The following is a 24,483-nucleotide window of genomic DNA, read 5'->3' as shown; positions in this document are numbered from 1 at the left end:
CCTTAAGGCCTATAGACATTAGAACACTACACTGCCTATTGAACATATCAATGTCTTTTTTTTTTCCCTCTTGATGCAGCCCCTTTGGATATAATGATATAGATCTAAGTTAAAAGGACAACTTCGGTCAATTTCAACAAAAAAAGAGCTCTATTGCTCATGCTACTTGCGATTGCAAGCCTGAAGACGTGAGAAAATTTTGGGTCTAAATCCTATAGGTTTCCTGGAACAGAGAATTAGCAATGACAGTAATCCATGGGGGCATAACTTTAAATTGTGAATTTAACACTCAAATGTCAACCTCAAAGCTATGCAACACCAGCCGACACAATAAAAACACAACAACTGTAATGTGTATGACTAGAAATGCTTAAAAAGTAGTTTAAAAACAGTGTGTTTGTGCAAGCAGCCATATACAAAATTAAACAAATGATATGATAAAACACAGTGTAAAGTTCTGCCCCCATGGGTTAGCTATCAGCGCTAATTCTCTGTTCAAATAAACCTATACAAGTTGGACCAAAATGTTTTGCGTCTTCAGTACTGGCAAGTCTCGAGTAGCTTCAGCATAGAGCTCTTGTTGAAATGGACCGAAGTTGTCCTTTGAGCAGAACATGTCATTTTGCCCATGAAATGAAATCGTTTTTGCTAAAACAAATACTCAGGCAATTAGTTTGACAATGTGTCAACATTATTTCATACATGTATTTGATTCATTGTATTTCAGTTAGCAATGCTACAGAGCTGGTATCTTGACTAAGATGGTGGTGGTGGCGATGGGGTAAAAGAAACTTGGTTATCATTCCAGTAGCCACAGAAGTCGGGGTTGAAGCTAGCCCCTAGCAAGGCACTTAACCCCATGTTGCTCTAGGGGAGAATGGCCCTGTAGGTATTTGTATGCACGTTGCTTTGGATAAAAGCCTGAGCCAAATGAACTAAATAAATAGAACAAAACAATTGTACAAAATTACTTTAAAGTAAATGTGCTTTGACAACCTGCCACAGGACACTTTACAGATCTTCCCTCCACTAAATGTTTTTTTAAGTGTACAAGAAGTTCCTGCACAGTCTGAAATCGGTCTGACCACCGTGACATGGCGCAAATAAAACTTGATATAATGGCTGTGTTAGCATTAGCAAACGGTGCTGGTGGGACATTGTGCTTTCGATAGAAGTGACACTTAAATGATGCATATGTACAAAAATGTCTGCCTGCAGTCAGTACTCTCACACTGAACACGCAGCGTGGTCGTTTTATGAAACCTACAATGCAACACATAAGCCTTTAACGTGTGCAATGTTCTCCCGCAAAAATGACAATGAATCATGGCGCGGGGAGCTAGAAAAAGGCAAAAATAGCTATTAGCTGCTAGCAGCCAGTATCAATGTGAAGTTGTCAGTTGTCCGCCTATGAGCCAGTGAAATCAATAAAAACGCGCCGTTTTGTTTACAAAATTGTCTTTTGACTTAACCTGATGCTCGAACCAGAGACATACTTACTCAAACTTGGTGTCTGTTAAGTGCCACTGCCAGAGAGCCGAACACGCACGCACTGTACCAACCTAGCTAGTAACTGTGTGGTGTGGGACGTTGACGCTGAAGCAGCGCAACTACAGCCTGTGAATGGGCGGAGCTAACATTTGAACCAAAATAATTTTATATTCTCCTGCAAAGAACAAAGTTTTTGTAAAATAAACTATTCTACATAGCAGGAATAAACAGAAAATAAAACTGTTTACTTACCATAGTTGGTTCCATGAAAAATTCCAATATATGTAGAGCAGCAGCACCAGATGGCCATGGTTGATTCTTCTTCTTCTTCTTTATGAATTTTTCTGGCGGTTGGCACGCAACGAAACGGTGCATTACCGCCACCCAACTGGTTTGGAGTGTGGATCACCATGGTTTGATTCTGGCGTTTTTCCATTCAAATATCATCATGGATAGGCATCCCGTGTTAACTAGACCTACATAAAGCTTCCCTTTCCTATTTATTCTATAAAAAAGTATTGTCTTAAACACATTAACAGTTTTATTTGGTTTAGAGTTTTACGAAATGGTAAACGAAATTAGGTTAGGGATCAGACGAAGCGCAGCCCAAAGACCCTTATGATGAGTACCATTAATGGACTCAGTGCTCCCTGCCTGTGGGATTCCAGAGGCAGCTGATGGGTTATCGGCAGTCCAAGCGACATGCGGCTCGGGCGGTTGCCGAGGCAAAAAACTCGTTTTATGAAATGTGCCAAAGAGCCTAGGCTACTGATTTTTAACAGGGCAATGATGTAATTTTAACTGTATGACTTTTTTTTGGCATTACAGTTATTTGTGTTTTAAATTACATTAATTTGTAAATTATACAAAAAATTCTGATCTATTCAACATATTCTTACTGTAAAATGAACAGTTGTATTTGGTTAGGAGTTTTACAGTTTATCATTGTAAATTACACAATGCTTCATTGTTTTGCATCTACAGTTTTTTTATGTCATGATTTTACAGGAATTCACTGTTAATTCTACGGATATATTTACAGTGTGCTGTGTAGCTTTATACGCCTGATCTGTGGAGGGTGTGGATTGGATAACAAAAGCCCGGTGCTTCATTTTACATCACCGTTTGTTGTGAAACTGGAAGTGGAAGACAGCAAGGAGGTGGACAGACAGACTGACTCCATACGAGTAAGGAAGGACTGGACTGGACTTCAACTGGCTCAACATGTAAGTAAAAATAACTTTGTATTCATCTGGAGAAAGCAAAATAGCATAGCTTTGTATAGGAGGTCTCAGTCAATATAGGATCTAATAGGTAACCTACTTTCTAATACCCATTCCTCTTTCCTCTTTCATTATTAATATAAAACATTCCTCTTTTACCTTTTTTAAAGTTTGAATCACCTATACCAACATCTTCTCTATAGCGATCAGATAATATAAATCTAGTTTCCTCAGTTTGCCGCTCTTTCTACGAGCTTCTGAGGTCACCCAGACTTGATGTTGGGCTATTTTTACACACATGTGTGAGTGTTGTGTGAAGGTGACAGCCCAGATGTGGCTGCCAGACACGAGCCGCGGACTCACGTGGAGCAGAAAATGGGCAGGCTCCCAGCACCCGGTTCCTCTCCCGCTTCCCGCCACTGCGCTTGAATCACTCCACCCCGAGGTGGAGCGCCGCCCTCCGCTCTGACGCCCAGTGCCGGGATAGGGTGGGGGGTGGGAGGGCGAAGCTGGGACACAGTGTTATTCATTCGTTCTCCTTCAACGTCCTAGTGTACGTCACCAAATAGAGAAGCGGCACTCCTCCCGCAATAGAGGAACTTTTATTTAAGTGTTCAGACGCACGTTTGCTTCAGATTTTGTCCTGATCACAGGTTATTGCTGACCTTTGCCGCCCCCCTGTTATGTAACAGTGGGTGGTGAAGGAAGACTTACTTCTAATTACATCAAATTAGTCATCACTACCCATCATCACTAACATCATCAAATGTATTTAAAGTAGACATACATAAAGGGTTTGGAAATTCCAAGTATCCATCCAGTAGCCTCAAGGAGAAACTTAAAGAGACTTTAGGATTCTTAAATGGAGGTTCTGCCAATAGTTATAAGCAGTAAATATCTTACCTACAGCACGCATTTCTGCTAGTGTCTTTGTTTTGTAAACATCCTGATCAATTGAAGCTAATGGCTGTTCCAAAATGGGCCCGAAACAACTCCGGTCTCTAAAACATTACTGCAGCTTAATTGTGTGTGATAGATGTATATAAAGTGTGTGAAACTTGTAAAGTGTTTCATTTGCTCCCTTCTCAATACATTTCATACAGGACGCTTACTGATGACATACTGTCTCCCACCTCTGTTTATAATCATCAGCTTCTGGTTTAACTAATGCCTTAAGAAGAACATGATGACGCTTTAAAAGGCTCGTAAAGCAACATGACATATTTAAGATTAGAGTTGTTTAAAGATAGTGGAAGTCAGCTTTGGCCTTGGCCACCGTCGGACTAGCTGTTGGTTTCCGCCTTCAGGACCAACTCATCAGAGTTTATGCGAAACGTTAAGCGATGGGAGCAATCCATGGCCCTGTCTCCATGAAGACGGGTTTGACTGTATCCGACAGACTTTTTAGTGGGATGGGGGGGTCCCATCCAGAGTGGCGTGGTCTGGACAGCTACACACTAGCGTGTTTGCGACATCGCCTCTCCCCTATCACACATGTGCTAACACAAACAACAGCAATAGAGTTGCGTTTATGTTTCAGACACTATTCCATTTACTTTACGCTCTCTCTCGGGTTCGTTGTTTTCGCCCTGCTCTTCGTCTTTCTTTACCTGTGGAGCAGCGTTGCTACGCCACTCACTGGCGTGGCGTAGGTATTATAGGGCCTATTAAGGCTCCAATGTTTGTTTGTTTTTTTGCGGTTTCATCTATACGCTAAACGTTTTTGTGCGGATACAGAATTCGGCTCCGTGTGGCTGTATATACCCTGCATTATAACCTTTTAACAGAACTTCATCGGGAACATCCTGAATTATTCCTTTAAAGAATAGTTTGACTGGTCAAGACCATTTAATCAATTGTAAAAGCTGAATACACACGGAACATTTATTTATCGTAACATTTTAAACGCACGAGTATCGTGGGAGAGGAAAGAAAGACAGTCGCTAGAAAGTCAATAGAAGGATCTAAATTAAAAAAAATAATTTTATCCTTCTTTCCCATTAAGATTTAAAACACAACCAAAGTATTTGTTGTAGAACTGATTTAAATTAAAGAAGTACTGGATAAAAGACTCTGGTTTGATGTCCACTGAGACAGTTATAATAATTTGAAATGATTGAAACATGTGCCTGTCACACACAAATGCTGCCAAATCTCACTCTATCTAAGGCTAGAGAAGGTGATCCTCCTTCACTGCCGTCCTACAGAGACATATTAATAATCTTCTTCAACAACTGAATTATTAGTTCCCTTTTGAAATCACGAAAAAACGAGTAAGCCATGGTACCTGGTGACCGATTTCATTTCAATTTGTCAAAAAAAAAAAAAAACTGCTTGTGCCTGGTGGCAGAAAGGACATTTGTATCAGCGCTGATCTATTAAGTCATTGTGCAGCCATCAGAAATGGCAGTTTGCAGGTTTGACTCCCATATGAGGAAATCCCAGTTCTCAGGACGAGGTTACACCGCCACCGTGTGGGCAGTCTCATGCATTAGAGAAACAGACAGGATTAGTTCTTACATGTCTGGCAGATTATGTCCAGGCATGTACCAGCCGCACAGAGAGGAGGGCCCAGTGACTCACTGGCCGCTCCCTGCCTTTATAAAAGCAGCTCTGCAGACACACTGCTCCTTCACTCCGGAGGTGCTGAACAAGGCAGGAAGATGGTGAGTCTGGGCTCTTGGTTTTAGGTTTCTGGAGTTTATAGGGTGAGTTTTTGGGGCTTTTTGTGGCACTGTCCTTGTTATTTCTAATGTAAGAATGGTGTGAATATTGAACTTTACTTTAAAATAGTTCAGAAAGGTTTCAGCACCGAGGGAGAGCTTGGTGCAAGATGAGTTCATCTTTAAAGAGGCTTTTCAAGTAATTATCTAAGTAGAAGTATATATATATATATATATATATATATAGATAGATATATAGATATATATATCTATATATATATATATATATATATATATATATATATATATATATCTATATATATATCTATATATATATATATATATATATATATATATATATATATATATATATATATATATACACAATGTGTGTATTCTGGAGCATGTAACAAAAGTATGTCTGATTCTGATTGAGAAGCAGCTGCTTTTAAAACTAACCAGAGGCGTTTTGTTGTGTTTTATTACCAGTGCAGAATCATGGCTTCCCACAAGTCGTTGCTGAGTCCTCTGGGGGGGACCAGGCGGGCCCGCAGGAACCTGTTCGGCCCCGTGGACCGGGACCAGCTGCAGGTGGACTACCAGGCCGCGCTGCGTAAAGACCTGGACGAGGCGTCGAGACGATGGGGCTTTGACTTCAAGTCGGACGAGCCTCTGGAGACCGGCGACTTCAAGTGGGAGGGCGTCCCAGAAACGAGGGTCCCGCTGCTCTACAGGTCATGCGTGCTGGCCCCCAGACGGGCAGAGGGCCCGAGGGCGGCAGACGCCGTGGTTCTGACCAAAGGAGCGAGGGTGGAGAAGGAGAACCTCCCTCAGACGCCAGAGAAACGTGCAGGGGAGCTGGAGGCCCTGGAGAGAACGCCGGAGAAGGGAGACACCGCTGGGCTGAAGAGGAAACAGACAAACATTACAGGTTTGTCTCTCAGTGCAGATAATTAGAAGGTCGCGTTGAGTGCGAGATAAATAACGTCTTCTTCTTTATCCCAACAGACTTCTATCAGGCCAAGAGAAAAGTCGTGTGGATGCCCAGGAAATCTGGGGAGTGATTCACAGAGATGCTGCCGGAAAAAACGCCCAAGAAACCACACAGGCAGGCAGCACCTGACTCAGGAATCATATGTTCCACACGGACTCCAGCAATGAATCACCTAAACAAAAAAAAAAACCCACAGGAGAGCTGCGTGTCACCGCTACGGCACACAGTTAATTAGGGTGCCGCATAGGAGGGGCCTGGCTGGCTTCTTCCCGCCCAGTGGTAAGATTGGGACATTTGAGCAGAAAAGATTAACAGTAATCCCAGGAATCAGTGGATTTATACTCATTTTGGATCGAGGGGCTCGCCAAAGAGCCGTCTGACATTCGCTGCAGCAGCTCTTACGGGGAAATCTCAGCTTGTCGGTAACTCTCTACCTCTCACCGGAAAGAAGGAAGGCTGGATGAAACGTTTTCAGATGTCACTGGGGTTATTGGGGTCGCAGGAAGAAGCCGAAGACCGGCTGAAAACTGGAGAGAATCAGGGGGGAGGGGAGGGGGGAAGCACTTTGTCTCCTTTGTTCAAATGCACTATTGTTTTTATTACAGTGTTTTTCTACTTTAAATACCTTCTTGTACTGTTTTAAACCTACTTAAGGAGCTCTGATAACTTGAGCATGCAGAAGCTTTGCTTAGACTTTAAACGACGGACGTCCCAACTTGTTTCTTTCCACCCAGTGTGAAATGGTTTAAGATGAATCTTTTTTTCTTTTTAAATCAGCCCAGACTCTCGACAGAGGGAAACACCTTAGAGCTGGTGGCCTCTGGCGCAGCTATTTATAGCATATATGTAGTAATCTAACTCAAGAGATTTATTGACAGAATTTATTTTAGCCTTGTCAGGTACCATTGAGTTAAAAAACACTTCAGCGTTGCACACAAATCTGATGGTGTTTCACGAGGCATGGAGCATCCAGCGCCACGTGGTTTTGTGCCGTTTTTTAAACTCCAGAGAGGACAATCAGAAGAAAGTGTTCCTGGACACAAATGTATTATTTGCTAAGCTGAAATCACAAGCTGTATTGTTTTTTTTATTTATTTATGTTTCTTTTTGTTTCTAAGCACAGCACAGTTTTATCAAATAAATCATGTTCCTTTTTTTTTTTTTTTTTTCCCTGACATTTATCTCTGTTCTGGCAAATCCTGCCGCTATGGATAATCTGACCGGGTCACAGACAAGGGCCTGTAATTCTAATCCTTTACGTACTGACAGCTTTGAAATGTCCACCGCTTGCAAATCCAAGGCGAAAGAATCGCCCCGAACAGCGAAAGCCCTTCTGTTGATAGATGCTTGTGCCCGGGTCCTGTAACTGCATTGTTTATGTTAAAAGCTATAAATAAGTGTAACCTTTATTTATTGAGCGATTGTGTTCCAAGTGTCGATTTAGACTGTTTTAATTATGACACGTCTGAACCTAAATAAAATGTTCAAGAGGCTTTGTCGTTCATTTTTCTCTGATCATTTGCAGAAGCCCTTCCTACGTTTTTACACTGCGATCACCAACTTTAGAGAGTTTTTATAAGATTGCACGTAATAATCCAGGGGTCTGAAACCTGTGGCTCTATGGACCTTCAGTATTTATAACTTCAGCTAAAAATGATAAAGAACCACCCCTTTTAACCACCCCTGTTATATCCACTGAGCTATAAAATACACTGGAGTGCTGATTTTGATGAAAAACTGAAGTCACTGGCCGCCATCTTGCTCCTCCCTACTCTCACAGAATCCCATAGGATTTGGTTGCAACAACAAGCAGTTTTCTGGCTGTGTGAAAACGTTTAACAGGTAATTCTACAGTCAGTGGATGTACTAACACTATCAACTACTAGGAAATTATTATTCATATTGAATATACATATATGTATATATAAATATTTGTACATGTATATATGTATATATATGTAAATATATGTTTTTGTATATTGTTATTTATATATTTATAAATGTTAAATATATATATTTAAATGAATAAAATGCAAAATATTTCAGCACATGACTTTCTCAGTACTTGATATTTTTAGAACATAACATAAAACTATATGGCATTTGACATTTTAAAAGTCTTAAGCCCCCCCTGAACATGAGAAAATCATCGTTATTTGATGCTGTAGCGCACATATTCCCTAGTTACTGGGGGGAAATAGGGAGTACCAATATGGCGGCTGGTGGCTTCAAAGCGACTTGTTCAAATAGTGGGCGATTAGCACTCCAGTGTATAATATAGCTCAGTGGTTATATCCCTTTTTGGATATAACAGGTTTGATGTGACCCATGCTGCCTGTCTGAAGAAATGTCATCGCCTAGATTTAGCCGGGCGGAAAGACCGGAGCCGCCCTCTGGAAAAACAACACAGTGATTGATTTGTTTCTGCGGGTAACACGCCGATCCTCTCTGACAGCGGCTCATCATTCCTTCAACAGCAAAGTGAGATTGTTGTTCAAGGGAAACCTCGGAGCCTCCAACCCACAAAACAACCTTGTGACCTCGTGATGCTGTTTGTTCACTAATGTTCACTAATGAGTGGTGTGAGTGCACCCTTAACAAACCAGTGAAACTTTCAGAGCGGTTGGATTACGCACAAGGTTGACTCATTACTAATTAGGTGACTCCAAAAGACAACTGGGAGGATTGCATTTTTTATTTAAGGGTATTAGAGTAAACAGGGCCGACTAGATATATGCACGGTGCACGTCTCAAGATTTTTAGTCATCAAACATTCAGAAAAAGCAAGTATAAACTGCCTTCATCCTCATGAATAGGTTCTACTTTGTTTTGTCCCGTCATAAAATCCCAGTAAGGGACAGTCAGGGGTTCCCAAACTGGGGGTCTGGAGACGATTTGATGCTGATGTGCTAAAAAAAAACAACATTTAGCATTTCCTTATTTGTGAAACTGAAATCAAAACAAGGCAAAGCAAGTTTATTTATAAAGCACTTATTAATATCAGAATCAGAATCAGACATACTTTAATGATCCCAGGGGGAAATTACTTTTGTTACAAGGTCCAGAATACACACATTGTTATATATATATAAATATCTATCTATCTATCTATCTATCTATCTATCTATCTATCTATCTATCTATCTATCTATCTATCTATCTATCTATCTATCTATCTATCTATCTATCTATCTATCTATCTATCTATCTATCTATCTATCTATCTATCTGTCTGTCTGTCTGTCTGTCTGTCTGTCTGTCTGTCTGTCTGTCTGTCTGTCTGTCTGTCTGTCTGTCTGTCTGTCTATCTATCTATCTATATCTATATCTATATATATATATATATATATATATATATATATATATATGTACAACATTCCACTCAAGGTAGGACATTTCACAATAGTTATATCACTTCACCTTGGGAATCCAAGTGAAGTGATAGCGATAGTATTCATTTATTCTTGTAATTTCATGACTTTATAATTTCCAAAAGAAAAAAAATCCACTCGCCAAAAGTGGGGTGGTCAGTCTCTGGTAGTTTGGGGGTCGCAGGCTGAAAGGTTTGGGAACCCCTGAGTGAGGCTGTCACCTAACAAAGTAGGATACACCATGGAGATGTAGTTTTCTTTCCCCCCTTCCTCTTCAGCATCCTGTGAAATATTCCGGCTCCCATGTTAGCGATGAAAGCTTGTTTTCTTTTCATCTTTTGCGCGCAAAAGGCGCCGCTGACACCACCGGCCTCCGCAGAAACAGCTGGGCGGATGAAACTCTTAGAAGCCGCGCGTCACGCCCACGCCCACGGCCTCCTGCCGCCGTGACTCCAGGTCCTCCAGCCTGCAGTCAAGACGTGGGAGTCAGGGCTGCTGTGGACTTCGGCGGTAGGTGTTTTCTACCGAGGCTGTGGCGCCTCCGTCCGGAGCGCTCCCTCCCATCGCCTCTTTGGCCTCCGCCGCACTGGAGCACCTGCACGCCTGCGCTGATCTCCCCCCTCCCCTCCCCTCCCTCCCTCCCCTCCATCCCAGTCCAGATTCCTCTCCATCCATCTGTGCGCCCGGGCTGCCACATCCATTACGGGGCAGCGCGGCTCTACGGCATTTGCATGTTGATCGCAGCGGAGGTTGCAGAGGGAGGCGGAGGAAAACCTCTGAGGGAGAGAGGGAGGGAGGGAGGGAGAGAAAGAAAGGGAAGAAACTAGATCAGAGCGCTGAGAGAGGGAGAGGGGGGCAGCGGATCTCGACGGCGGCAACAATGGAGCTTTAGGATCCAGGGAGGTGGTAGTCCGCCTGAAAGCGGCCGGGGAAGGGGGCGCAGAGACTATATTTGAGGAGGGGGGTGGAAGGAGGAGGAGGAGGGAGGAAGAGGAGGAGGAGGAGGATGGGCCTGGAAGACAGCCTTGCAATGGCTCTGCAAATATTGGATTAAAGCAGTATGGTAACGTTTCTGATTTAATTTATCGCTGTGCTGCGTGTGTGTGTGTCACCATTCCTCGTGTGTCCACTCCGCGTCTGCAGCCGCCCGGAGGAGGCGCAGGCATGTCCCGTCCCTCGTGTTTTCCATGCTTCAGACGTCTGCCATGATCCCAGCCCTCATCCTCACCAGCCCACCCCCCTGGATCACCCCATCCACCAGTCCGTCCATCCATCCATCCATCCATCCATCCATCTATCCATCCATCCATCGCTCTTGATGCGCTTTAGATGTTTTATCGCAGTCGCCGCCGTCTGTTTCCCCCTCCACGCTGTCTGTTTACACCCAAATGCAAGGCTACCCCCCCCCCCCCCCCCATATCAGCGATAGCTTGGCTGCTGCAGAAACATCTCGCTTTCTCAGAAAAGATCAGGGCATGATTAATCACCAGGGAGTCCAGTCATCTGTTATTTTCCTCCCTGGCGCAGCGAGCTTGCAACCTAGATCCGAGTAAAAAATCCCAAACGCTGCCTGCTCTGCTGTTCTCTGGCCAGAAAAAAAAAAAGAAGAAGCCTTTTTTTTTTTTTTTAATACGAGCTCAAATTAATGTGGACCAAATGCAGGGAAATTATTAAAACAGCGCCAGGGAGATGATTTGGGGTCACGTGTGTGTTAGAGCTGGTGTTTGCAGCATCTGATTACAATGTTGTGACACGAGTCATTAACAACACACACACACACACGCACACACACACACACACACACACACACACACACACACACACACACACACACACACACACACACACACACACACACACACCTGCCAGGCTGCAGATCACCTCCATACACAGGCCTGAGATGGGAATCCCCTCGTGGATCCTTTGTTGGTTATATTTTTTGGATCTGTATCCTCATCATCCATTTAATTTAGACGAAGGTGTCTTTAGGTTCATGCCAGGATGATCCAGAACTTCCTACAGAGCTTATGCGGTGCTCTGAAAAAAGTATTCACCCCCCCCTTTTACAGACGTTACCTGCTTTCAGGACAGAGGCATATTGGTGTCAGACAAGAGACTGAATACAAAATGCAGTTTTAATTTATGTAATAATTGGTGCCGTCGGATTGGTCGGCCATTCTCCTTCAGGGTTGTCTGGTAGAGACCAGAAGGACTCCAGGTCCTGAAGAAGCAAAGCAGCCCTGGATCATCACCATGCCACCACCACTGCTATGATGTTGTTGTTTTTTTAGTTTTAGTCCAGATGTAAGGTGGAGGCTCACTTTCCAGAACGTTCCACCTTTCCTCCGGTCGGCTCACAGAATATTTTTCGGATATATGAAGATGTTTCTCTAACAGATCTGAGCCAGGCCTGCTTAGCGGTAGCTTCTGCTTTGCGACTCTCCCAAAAGAGGTCACAGCTTCTTTCTTATTGTGGAACCGTGAACCTTAAATGAGATCTGCAGCTTTAGACGTTCTACAGCGTTCTATTTGTGGTGACCTGGGAGAACCGTCGATGCGCTGTCGGGGTAATCTCGGTCGGCCAGCCTCTGTTGGGATGGTTCTCCATATTTTATCCATATTAGAATCAGAATTAGCTTTGTATGCCTAGTACGTGTACATTACTTTAGATTCTACAATGCTCACAGCGGGCTAACATAGGGACTATCACAATAATGCAGTAATAAAATCAAACACAGGCTACAGTATAGAAGACACATATGAACACGCTGTAAACAAAGCGGACCGAATGGAGACAATATTGACACGGTTTCAACGGCAGAGTGCAAAGGACGCAGGAGTAAATTATTATTACCACAGCTGTTATTATCCACATGGCGGAGGAGGAAGTGATGCACACATGCACACAAACATGCATGTCCACAGTGTGATGATGAGTGCAGAGAATGCTGGAATAAATAAGCATTATATACATAAATATATTATATACGGTGTTGTGTAGCTGAGGCAGGTGGATTCAGTACCAGTGGTCCTCAGTTCCGGTCCTCAGTGCCGGTGTTCTGCAATTTTTAGACGTGTCTCTGCTTCAACACACCTGAGTCAAATAATCAGGTCATTAGCGGGACTCTGGAGAACTTGACTGAATACTGAGGAGCTGCATACGGACGTGTGTTAGGTCACTAAAAGCTGCAGGACTCCGGACCTCGAGGACGAGGAGTTGAGGACCACCAGTATGTACAACATGGCAATTTGAACGGTATGAACAGCACTGAAATAGAGAATAATGAGAAAATAAGTGATAAGTGGCAGCCAGTAAACAGAGATTAGAGGCAGAATTACTGGGTTATTGCACAGGAGTTGCTCCATTATGTTGACAATGGTTCTCACTGTGGTTCCGTGGAGTTGAAAAGCCGTAGATATGACTTTCTAACCATTTATCATTACTTAGTAATTATGTTTCTCATCTCTTTTTGTATTTCTTTAGCTCAGGGAATGATCCGTTGCTTTTTAAGATCTTTCAGCCTACTTCGTGTTGTCAGACAGGTCCTGTTCAAGTGGTTTCTTGTACAGTACTTGGACCTGGGTGTGGACGGTGAAACGCAAACAAAAAAGTTGTTAATCACAGTTAATGCATAATTTATAAAAAGGAAGTGAACTACTTTTCATAGGTGAACCTTTTTCCTAAATTAAACCATCACTTTTAAAACTCTAGCTTGTTTTTACTCAGTTTACCTTTGTCTGACTTTATAGTTTGTTTCAAGATCTTTAACATTTAAATCTGAAAAAAAAAATTATCATTGCATTATCTGCAATGCATCTGCAACTTTTCAAATTAACTTTTTTTTTTTTTACCATCCCTAGCTAGAGGTTTATATAAATAACAGGCATTTCAATTAGCTTGACCTGCTAGCTGAGGTTCAGGGTGTGTGCTAGGAGGGAAACAGCACAGTAATGTTTCATCTAATTAATGCATAATAGCCACTCTGTGCACGCTCCGGTCTCTCCACCAAATCAATTATAGCTGCACGCAGCGGGGGTCAGAAATAAACTGATTTCATGTACTCAGGGGTTTTACTCTGGCCTAAAAATGAGTCTTTTTTTAATGAGACCAGTCACCTCAGCCTAACATGTTGCCTTCATCCTGGTGTTAGTTCATTTCGTTTAGATTATTTGGTAATTCTGAGATAAAATGTTTTTTTAATTTTCATATCTTCAGTTAAACTTCTGTTTTCTTTTTGTCTGAGAGCTAAATTTAACTTTTATGCTTTTTAACATAATCAAACAAAAGGAAATAAGTTTTTATTTTCATACATTTTACACACTAAGTCATCTAAAGAAATCTCTCCCAATATCTGGGCTCCCTTGAAAAGACCAAATGTCTGTTGAAGAGAGTTAAAATAAATTATTACATATTTTATTGGCAAGTCAGGACCCGTCAGGTTTAATTTGGAAGATCTCCAGTCAGGTTTCGTGCAAAAAGCTTTGGGTTCTTAGGGATTCTCGGCTCATCTGAGGTTTGTCCACACATAATAAATGATTTTTCCCCTAAATGAGGATTTTCGGCTGAATTTAGGGATGCGGTGGCTTTGTGAAAACCTTTCCTCTTGGTACCAAAGCCTTCCTTAAACAGGCTAAATTATTTTTCTATGTAGACTTGGTGACCTGGTCCCCTTTGTCTTCTCATTTACTAATTGTGAGGTTTTTAGATTTACCTTTTTTTACCATCCCGCTCACAAAGTTGAACATTTCTCCTCGTCCTGCCTTGTTTGTTGCAGCTTCAGTAGTTTCAGACTTTTTAATTACGGCTCAGACTCCAGACTCGTCTATTTCACGCGCATAGCTGTTTACTTATAGCCATTTTCTCACACAGAGGAAGATCCTGATCAGGACCTGAGTAATTTAAGATCAGCCAATAAACCAAGTCCCAGTGCTGTACTTCATCTTAAAAATCAATGCCTCCACATGTATGCTTGAAAATGTAATAGCTTTAAAGTGCAGTACGATAACACTACATTAGCATTGTAGCAGTGATGGTGTCCCGCTTTGGTTCGCCGACGTTCTGGACGTTGTAGAAACAGATACTTTTTCCCAACAGGAGCTTTTTCCTGCAGCACAGCTTTTCGGTTCTAAAGAGATTTACATAGATTGATATTTTTATTTAACCCCCCTTTAACAAATATCTTCTGTTTTTGCTTAGAGCTTAAAATGTTTCAGAAAATCAAACACATTTTAGTATCAGACAAAGATGAGTAAACAGAAAAAAAAAGTGATAAATGGATTTATTTATGAAGGAATAAAAGCTTTTGAAATCAGCCTGACCCGTCGTGATAAAGTAAATGCTCCGTGAACCTAATAGCCGGTTCTGCCACCCTTCCCTGGCAATGAGTTTGATTTTTTTTTTCCCTCTCTGCTTTACAGAAATGTTTTAATTCAGCCTCATTTGAGGATGTTCAAGCATGAATGGACTGTGTAGGGTTACACCACAGATTTAAGCCCAGACTTTGACTAGGCCACTCCAAAACCTTATTTTTATTTTTTTGCTATTTGGTGTATCTGGTGTGCTTTAGATTGTTGTCCTGCTGGATAGCCAAAGGGAATTTGAGCTTAAGATCAGGAATTCATGGCCAGACGTTCTCAGAAGACCAGGATTCATGTTTCCATCAATTATAACATCCAGATCCTGAACAAACATTAACCTGACTCCGTCAGATAGATTTGCTCCGCATATCCATCTGGAAACCTTCCGTTGAAGTAATTTTGGGAAGCGGCGAAAATACTGGTTAGCTGATTGGCCTATGTTGGTGATAGACGGGCCAAATAAACCAATCAGATCAACGAAGCATATGACGTACTAACAGCGACGACGAAAACACAACCACAAGCTCTTGCCGAAACCAGTAGGGAGAAGAGCAAAAACATATTTTCCTCTGAGAAAAGCCTCCAGAGCAGTGTTTTGCTCTTCTTTCAGTGAAGAAATACTCTGTAATTCTGATAAAACTTGCTCGATAGCCGCGCTAACGCTAGTTTCATCTGCTGAAGCCGCCATGTTCTTTAGACTGAACTGACGCGCTTCTCGTTGCGTCACACCTCAACCCGCCTCAAAGCCAACGCTGATTGGACGTTCGTTTGGTGAACGGCTCCAAATTTTCTTTAACGGAGGGTAGCCAGACTGATCTGCGAGTGAAACCTTGAAAGCTCGCGAGATCAGGATGGTCTCACGAGGCTAAACAAACGTAGCAGCCCAGACCACAACACTCCCACTGTCAGTATGATGTTCTTTGTATGAAATGCTGTGTTAGCTTTACGCCAGTTTTAACAGACACACATGTTCCTAAAAATGCATTTTGTTTGACCGTTTGCTTTGAATCAATCTACCAAATATCCCCTCCCCTCCAAAAAAATTTGGGGAGATCATAAAAAATGAACAGATCTGTAGTTTGTGGCGTAATCATCTTCCAAGTAACATCCGCCTTAGTACTGCAGACTTCAGTGCACTGATTCATTCTTCTTGTTGAGTAAACCAGTATCTGCTGCCTCCTGCAACCCTGACTGCCCCTCCCTCTGCTTCTGTCCCCCCCCCCCCCCCCCCCCCAGCTGGACAAGAGTGAGGTGGCAACCTTAGGCCTACCCTCCACCACCAGCCATGGTGGCTCTGACAGCAACATCAGCACTGACGGATCGGGAGCGGCGGCGGGCGGGGCAGCAGGGGGCGCGGAGGACCCGGGTGCCGGCGAGCCCCCCCGGACGCGTGTGGCTCTGGAGCACCTGCAGCAGAAGATCCTGAAGGTCACCGAGCAGATCCGCGTGGAGCAGGAGGCCCGGGACGACAACGTGGCCGAGTACCTGAAGCTGGCCCACAACGCGGACAAGCAGCAGGCGTCCAGGATCAAGCAGGTGTTCGAGAAGAAGAACCAGAAGTCGGCACAGACCATCGCACATCTGCACAAGAAACTAAAACACTACCACAAGAAGCAAAAGGAGATCGAGCAGGTAAGCGTGTCTGATCCAGCTGTGGAGCTGTTTGCTTCAACTAATGAGCGGCGCGACTTCTCACTAGCTTTGTGAGGACGGCTGTGTCCACATATAGTCCTGTGAAAACGAGGACACCTTGCAACAGCCTGTTTTTCTAACATATCTCGACATGTGGATATTTTGGATTAATTTTAGCCATACTAGAAGATCCAGGTAATATAAACATATGAAAAAATTAAGAAAATTCCTTTTATATTCATCTGTAAATGCATTCTGTGAGGAATAAGAAAGGTCACTCTGCAATAATTACCACGCAAGCAGCTTATATGCCATCAGGAGCACATGATGAGAACATCACTGTAAGAGGTTTGCCCCGTTTAAATCAAGGACAAATTCACCAATTTCAGGAACATTTATACTTACTTTAAGTAAAATGCAAGGTTAGGGTTTCATTTTACTTACTTTAAGTTCCCTGAAACAGTAAATGAAAGACACTCCTCAATCATCTCACGGGTGAAAGTGAGGAGTGGGACAAACTTTCTTTAGACTGATGTCTAAAGCTAGAAATTGTTTCAGCTAAAGGGGCAAACACTAGATATAAGGGGTAGAGTGTCCCAAGTTTTTTCTCACACAAAAATCTTATTTTGTATCCATTGTTGACTTAATGGGTAAAAAAGCTTCTTTTTTTGCAGATAAATAAAAGATAGATTAGACATCAGATCTTCTCTTAATTAAAAACTTAATATTTAATGGGCCGTCCCAATTTTTCCTCTGACTGATGACTCTCCACACATATTTATACCAGTGCGCTACCCATGTGTCCCGCCTGACTCTCTACAGGCCCCGCTTTCCTCATCCATCTTCCTTAAACCTAATGACCTCTGCCCTACCGCTGAGATCCTCCACTTCTCTGCTTCCTCATCTCTCTTCCCTCTCTTGCAGAATGGACCGGCCCGGCAGCCCAAGGATGTCCTGCGGGACATGCAGCAGGGGCTGAAGGACGTGGGGGCCAACGTCCGCGCCGGGATAAGCGGCTTCGGGGGCGGCGTGGTCGAGGGGGTGAAAGGCGGCGTCTCTGCCCTCACCCACACGGCCGTGGTCTCCAAGCCCAGAGAGTTCGCCAGCCTGTTCAGGAACAAGTTTGGCAGCGCCGACAACATCGCCCACCTGAAGGACACGCTGGAGGACGGGGTCGGGGGACACTCCGAGGACGCCCCGACGCCCCGGGCGCTCAGCGGGAGCGCCACCTTGGTGTCCAGCCCAAAGTACGGCAGCGACGACGAGTGCTCCAGCGCCACGTCGGGCTCCGGAGCGGGCAGTAACTCTGGTGGGGCCGGAGCGGGGGGAGGAGGAGGAGGAGGAGGAGTAGGAGGAGGAGGAGGAGGGGGGATGCTAGGGGCAACGATGGGGAGCCCCCGACTGGACGGGCACCACAACCACCACCACCATCACATGCACAGCTCTTGGGACTCCCTGCTGGAGGGGCTGCAGGAGATCAAGGCCAGCCAGACGCACATGGAGGACGCCATCGAGGATATGAGGGGCCAGCTGCAGAGCGACTACTCCTACATGACGCAGTGTCTGCAAGAAGAGAGATACAGGTAGAGACCACCTCCCCCACCCGCCTCTTCTTCGTACCGCAGCTCTGCAAAGGGATGCTCCTCCCAGCGCTGTCAGAAATCACAATCCTGAAAGGTCTAAAGCAGGGGTGTCAAACTCATTTTGGTCTAGAGGCCGCATACAGTTTAATCTGATCTCAGGAGGGCCACACGAGTAAACTCATTGCAAGATTAAATAGAACTAATAAAAGTGGACTTGTTGTTGATTTTTACTTTAAATTAATTTTACTTTTACACAATATATTATGAATAACCTCAGAATTTTTAAGAAAAGTATGTGCAATTTCAACAATACTTTTACTCAGTTAAACATTTACTTGTGAATTATGCATAAGAACTGATCACAGTAATTATACAATGTTTAAAAACATTTATTCACATTTTTTGGAACTTAAAAACACTGTTCTGCATGACAAAATACATCAAACAGATAAAAATTAAGAAATTATTTAAAATCAATTTTCCTCATCTGAAGCTCAGTGCTACCATCTGCTGTTTAAAACACAGCGCCCCTCGTGGACAATATAGGAACTGCAGATTTTCAATTAAACGAAGTACATGTTTTTTTCCAATAATTGTTTTATCATTCTCTTCCTTTTATCTCCTCTTTCTTTCACCTTTTCTTTTTTTCTTCTTGTTCTTCCTTTCCTCTCCTACTTTCCCATTGTAGTGTCCATATCATTTGAGATATTCCCCGCATGAATCATGTTAAAACTATTCACATTAATAAATCAAACGGAGCACTATGGCAAAAGCAGTACTGCTCCACTTGTGAAAGTCAATTCTGATGAGCTCTTTTTGGCATTAAAAAACAATTCTTATTGCCACATTGCCAGAATGGACACTGGGGAAAAAAAATGTATGTTTGACACCCCTGGTCTAAACTAATAACACACTGGTCTCCGCTCCCCCATCTTTCTTTGTTCCCACAGAAGACGCCCATCTTTTGAAAGCCAAGCGCTCGCCCACATTGCTTGCACCTTAAAAACAAACGTTCATGTGCAACAGCAGCGCAGGGGGCAGCAGCACGCTTGTTATAGGCGACTATTTTTAGCTCAGGATTAATACTTCTTTTGTTGTCCAGTGAGTTATTGCTGCGGGGATTTGGGGGATCAACATGGACATCGATGTTCATGTTCACTGTAAAAAAAAAAAAAAAAAAAAGGACATGTCAACAGGTCATTCAGTGATGATGACAAAGAACATTTGGATAGCAGCGATGTGCAGCACACTCGTCACATTTGGCCACATTTGAGCGGACACTGGGGGGGAAATCTTCATCTTATGCCGGTTGTCCTGACTGAGGCCTGCGCTGTGCTGTGTGTTCAGGTACGAGCGGCTCGAGGAGCAGCTGAACGATCTAACAGAGCTGCACCAGAACGAGATGACCAACCTGAAACAGGAGCTGGCCAGCATGGAGGAGAAGGTCGCCTACCAGTCCTACGAGAGAGCCAGAGACATTCAGGTAAACCTCGCCAGGAGCTCTGCAGACACGTTAACTCGCTCATTTTACTTACATACATGCTTACTTACCTACTCATTCACTAACTTATTTAAGTACTTTTGTACTTGTTTATTAACTTGATTATTTACTTACCTACTAATTTTTCTTACTTACATACTACTCGCACACTGTCTATTTCCCCTGCAATGTTTTACATTGTTTACATTCCAATTGTTTACATAAATCGCTGCTGCATCTTTATCCTGAAATTTAGTGCAATTTACTTGTGTTTATCAAGCTGTATGCAAACGAAATTTCGTTCTGTACGCACTTTGTGCATACAAAATGACAAATAAAGTTCTCTAAGTCTAAGTCTAAGTAAAGTATTTACTTATCTAACAACTTACTTATTGACTTTAGTATTGACTTCTAACTTATAAACTCACTTTTTTTGTTGCTTACATAATTAAATATCTACTTACATGTTTATCCACTTACATACGCGTGCAGGTACTTACTTATTTACTTACTTCCTCGTTGATATTTTTAATCACCTACATATTTACTCAAAATGTAATTATTTAGCCACTCACAAACCTAGCTTCATCATTTACATATACATCTACTTATGTGCAAACCTATTCACTTACATATTTATTTCCTTCCTTGTCAACTTATTTAACGAGTTACTCATTAATTTAATTATTTACATCAATAACTTGTTTGCTTGTATATTAATTAAAGTTACTTGCATTTTCTTACATACTCAACTTATTATTACTTACTTATTACGCTTCATAATTATTTATTTACACACATACTTTCTTAATCATTTTCATACTTGCTTTATTCCCTTGTAACTTACTTATTTGTACATACTTCATTACTTATACATTCAGCAACTTATTTATTGAATTAGCTTACTTTATTTAAATTTTTTTAATCTCGTTCTCACTCGTTTACTTATGTGCAAACATCCTTAAGCCCATTTATTTACTGTCTTACCTTTGTACTTATTTACTTCGATGTTGCTTCACTCAGGTATCCGCTTATGATTTATTCATTTGAACACATATTTTGTTTTACTCACGTTCCTGCTAGAGTACTCACGCCATGTGAACGATTAATCATTCAGAGCTTTGATGCCAGCGAATGTATTCGGGATGTTGGTGAATGTTCCTGGACTGGTCCGCTGGAGGAGGAGGAGGAGGAGGAGGAAGTTCTGCATCAGCTTCCCTTCTTTCACGGCAGCAGATCAGCGGCGTCAGTCGCAGGGAGCTGTTGTCCTGCAGGTCTTAGACGTCGCGCTGATTCGACACACCTGAGCGGTTCTTAGAAGGTCTCTGCAGGCCTGGGTGACACGCTCTGAAAGTAACGGGGACCACTAAATCAGCTGTTTTGGTGCAGGGACACATCTAAAACCTGCAGGACAGCATAAAATAAAAATAAACTGTGGTGCACTTTTTTTTTTTAATGATGCAACCCACTTTATAGGGATTTGACTTAAAGTTCCCAAATGAGCCTCATTAGACTTAGACTTTCTTTATTGTCATTTTGTATGCACAGAGTGCATACAGAACGAAATTTCGTTTTCTTACAGCTCAGAAAAATTGCAGTAACTCTACAGGATACGTTGCTGTGAATTTACAGTACAGGATTAAAATGCTGTAAATTTACAGTACAGGATTAAAATACAGTAATAAATTGCAGTAATTTACAGGATAAATTCCAATTGATTTCTGGATAAAGTGCAGCAGTGATTTAACAGTAGACAGTTGCAATGTAAACAAATATGCAGTAAGTTTCCGGATAAAGTGCAGCAGTGATTTTGGAGACTAAGAGTTGGGCAGCATTTATAATGCTGGATAAGGATACGATTACAAATTAACCTAAACCTCATTAAGGTTTCTACTTCAGAGATGAACGAAGAAGAGAAAACTTGTATGGTTGGAAAATGAAAGTTGTTTTGATTTCATATTAACTGTCCCCTCAGAAATAAATAACTCACCACCAAAACGCTGGGCGTTGTTGTGTCTCCCTGTGTTTTCTGGGCCTGTCTGCGCGCAGGAAGCCGTGGAGTCGTGCTTGACCCGCATCACCAAGCTGGAGCTGCAGCAGCAGCAGCAGCAGGTGGTGCAGCTGGAGGGAGTGGAGAACGCCAACGCCCGGGCCCTCCTGGGGAAGCTCATCAACGTCATCCTGGCGCTCATGGCCGTGCTGCTGGTCTTCGTCTCCACTTTGGCCAACTTCATCACCCCGCTGATGAAGACCCGGGCGCGCGTGGCCTCCACCGTGCTGCTGACCCTGCTGCTGTTCGTCCTGTGGAAGCAGTGGGACTTTGTGGAGACGTGGCTGTTGCCCAGCTAGACGTAAGCTCGGAGAAAGGGACGAGAACAAGGAGACACGAAGACGCTTCCTCGGAGAGAGAGCCTGGTTACCCTTTGAGGTCAGGGTGTTGATGCAACAGCAGAGCTAAACCGGTTGAATAAGGACGTCGCATCATTTCATCCAAATTTTCAGGTCTGGATGACTAATCATGAATCCCCATTTGCTATCACCAAAAACAAACAAACAAACAAAAAAAAAAAAACAGAAAATCCTGCAAGAAATCTCTTTTTCTAACCATTCAACATACACAACGGGCGGACTTTCGCTAGCTGTAAATCTTCATGTTGAAGCTGCAGCATTTTATTTTATTTTTTTCTTCATGAATGTCACGTGCTCTCATGCATGTTCTCGTACGTTGCACTCAGCAGATGCATCCAGCTGGCATGAGTTAGCATCTCATTGATGACAGATAAATGTGTTTTCTGCCATGTCTGTTGTCGGAAACATAAGTGCAGGCGTGTTGTTTCTCCACTCAGAGTCATTCTCGTGTGTTTTTTTTTTCTTTCTTCTTTTTCTTCACATCCCGTTCTGGTGTTTTTCGGCAGTGCTTTTAGGCTTATTTTTGAAAGGGTGGATCATAGCTGAACTGTAAGAATCTGCTAAAACTCACAACGCGGAATGAAATTACCGATTCTGTACACGGATACTAACAGCGTAGACCTACGGCTATCCACCACGTCAAATTACCCGGCATGTCAAAATTTATATCCAGTTTGCAAAAACAAATGTTGCTGTTTTATTAAACAATGTAAGAAATAAATGATTTCATATGCGAGACTAAGTTCTTGAGGGGTTTTTATACTGAAAAGTGTTCAGGTATGAATGTTTCTATAGTGAAAATGGAATAATTCACATTTTTACCTGCAGCTAATGACTGTTGTTGATAAATCCATTATTAAGCCCATAGAGAGGTCATTCATCAAAGAAAGGTTTAGCAGCATGATACCTTCATGATCGACAAGGGGGAAAAAACACAGCCACTCACTCGAGTCCAGCTGCAGAGGATCTCTGAACCGAACCCATGTGGTGGGCGAATTGTTCACACAAAAAGTCTCGTTCTAAATTAGAAAAATACACAAAAGTGACCAAAATCGTTGGTCTTTTCATTCTGACAGCAGCCGCTGCACCATGAGAGCATAGCCTGACGTCGATCATTATTTCTTTTACATGTGGACGTCAAAAAATAAATAAATCATCGGGTCTCTACCAGGTTTCACACTGACCTTAATTGTACAAAAATCACTCAGCAGATACCGCATTATTAGTTATTAAAGGTGAAGCCAGATAATGGAAAATAATCTAAGAACACCCAAACTCTGGGCAGCTTAAATCATCTTTGGCAACAGCAACTTAGTAGTTCTCTGTATGATTTTATTAACATCTAATAGTTCTGGAAGAACATCCCTATTCATTGTTGCAGTTCACACAGCTGTGCAGATGCAGGTTTATGCAAAGGTCTCTCGTTCCCGTAACGGTAATTCGCTCAGTTTAAATGGCGGGCTTTGACTAGACCATAGCAGCAGCTTGATTCTCTGCTTCCTGAGCTGTTCTCTTGCTGATCTGCTGCCGTGTGGAGGATCATTGTCCCGTTGTTGACCCAGCTTTATAACCTGGCCAGACAGATTGACAATGTGTCGCTTTCTGCACATTATCAATCTGGGTCTGCTCCTGTCAAGTCCGTTCGGGGAAAGGAGGAACGTTCAGCAGAACTTTCCGAGCTGATTGGGGCGAAGCGACACCATGTTTCTCTGTCTTGTTGTGTCTCTGCTTTGTCTTCTCTAACCCCCAGTCAGTCGAGGCAGATATATAAATAAAATTGAATTGAATTGAATAGTGCCCGCCTACCAAAGGTTGGTTTTAGCCAATCAAATGAAAATGTCGTTAGCAGCAGACGTCATGAGGGAACACACGTTGCACTGGTCATTATTAGGATAGTGGGATAGTTGTGGATTCTTACAACAGATGTGGTAGACGCAGCTACGCGTGCGTCCTCCTGCGCTGCCATGTTTATTTTGGTTTGCCAGCTCTTACTGTCACAGTTCGTGTGTCCCGCCTTAAACCATAATACAGCAACGTGATTGGCCTGAACCGTTTTGGTTCGGCCGAATGGTTGAGACGGGAGCGGGACAAGATGGATTCCTGTGTGTTTGTGAACGCACAAATACCGCGCGCGGTCAGCTAGCAGGCAAGGTCACCCAGTTTCTGCCAAACTTTAAGGTATCAAACAGATGGTCTCCCATTTGACTCTAAAATACTTTGGTATACAGAGAAGTTCCCCATTAACACCAGCCCAGATGACCACCCCTCCACCACCATGC

At 42.8% G+C, this 24,483-nt stretch overlaps 2 protein-coding genes across 3 annotated transcripts; both read left to right on the top strand.

Annotated features, from left to right (window-relative positions):
* Nucleotides 1-4,710: 4,710 nt before the first annotated feature.
* Nucleotides 4,711-7,864, top strand: cdkn1a (cyclin-dependent kinase inhibitor 1A). Of its 2 annotated transcripts, none has more exons than XM_036151241.1 (3): nucleotides 4,711-5,380; nucleotides 5,867-6,308; nucleotides 6,386-7,864. In XM_036151241.1, exons 1-3 carry the CDS (start codon nucleotides 5,249-5,251, stop codon nucleotides 6,439-6,441), a joined length of 630 nt encoding a protein of 209 aa, XP_036007134.1. In that variant the 5' UTR covers nucleotides 4,711-5,248; the 3' UTR covers nucleotides 6,442-7,864. The 2 variants fall into 2 exon arrangements, with proteins under 2 accessions (XP_036007134.1, XP_036007135.1); XM_036151242.1 differs by having other exon boundaries at nucleotides 5,351-5,422.
* A 2,652-nt stretch (nucleotides 7,865-10,516) lies between these two features.
* Nucleotides 10,517-22,942, top strand: tmcc2 (transmembrane and coiled-coil domain family 2). The gene is made up of 5 exons (XM_012863864.3): nucleotides 10,517-10,805; nucleotides 16,337-16,732; nucleotides 17,657-18,315; nucleotides 19,663-19,798; nucleotides 21,845-22,942. The coding sequence occupies exons 1-5, from the start codon at nucleotides 10,803-10,805 to the stop codon at nucleotides 22,142-22,144; spliced, it is 1,494 nt and encodes a 497-aa protein (XP_012719318.2). The 5' UTR covers nucleotides 10,517-10,802; the 3' UTR covers nucleotides 22,145-22,942.
* Nucleotides 22,943-24,483: the final 1,541 nt, after the last annotated feature.

This window comes from Fundulus heteroclitus, chromosome 20 (genome assembly GCF_011125445.2).
Source record: "Fundulus heteroclitus isolate FHET01 chromosome 20, MU-UCD_Fhet_4.1, whole genome shotgun sequence".
Lineage (NCBI taxonomy): Eukaryota > Metazoa > Chordata > Actinopteri > Cyprinodontiformes > Fundulidae > Fundulus > Fundulus heteroclitus.
Note: the sequence above shows the minus strand (reverse complement) of the source record. Positions and strands in the feature narration are given on the sequence as shown.

Coding starts and splice junctions, on each gene's coding strand:
- tmcc2 (XM_012863864.3), top strand. Junction 16,733..17,656: donor AGCAAAAGGAGATCGAGCAG/GTAAGCGTGTCT, acceptor CCTCTCTTGCAG/AATGGACCGGCCCGGCAGCC. Junction 19,799..21,844: donor AGAGAGCCAGAGACATTCAG/GTAAACCTCGCC, acceptor GTCTGCGCGCAG/GAAGCCGTGGAGTCGTGCTT.
- cdkn1a (XM_036151241.1), top strand. CDS start 5,249: ATGTCCAGGCATGTACCAGCCGCACAGAGAGGAGGGCCCAGTGACTCA. Junction 5,381..5,866: donor CTGAACAAGGCAGGAAGATG/GTGAGTCTGGGC, acceptor TTTTATTACCAG/TGCAGAATCATGGCTTCCCA. Junction 6,309..6,385: donor GAAACAGACAAACATTACAG/GTTTGTCTCTCA, acceptor TTATCCCAACAG/ACTTCTATCAGGCCAAGAGA.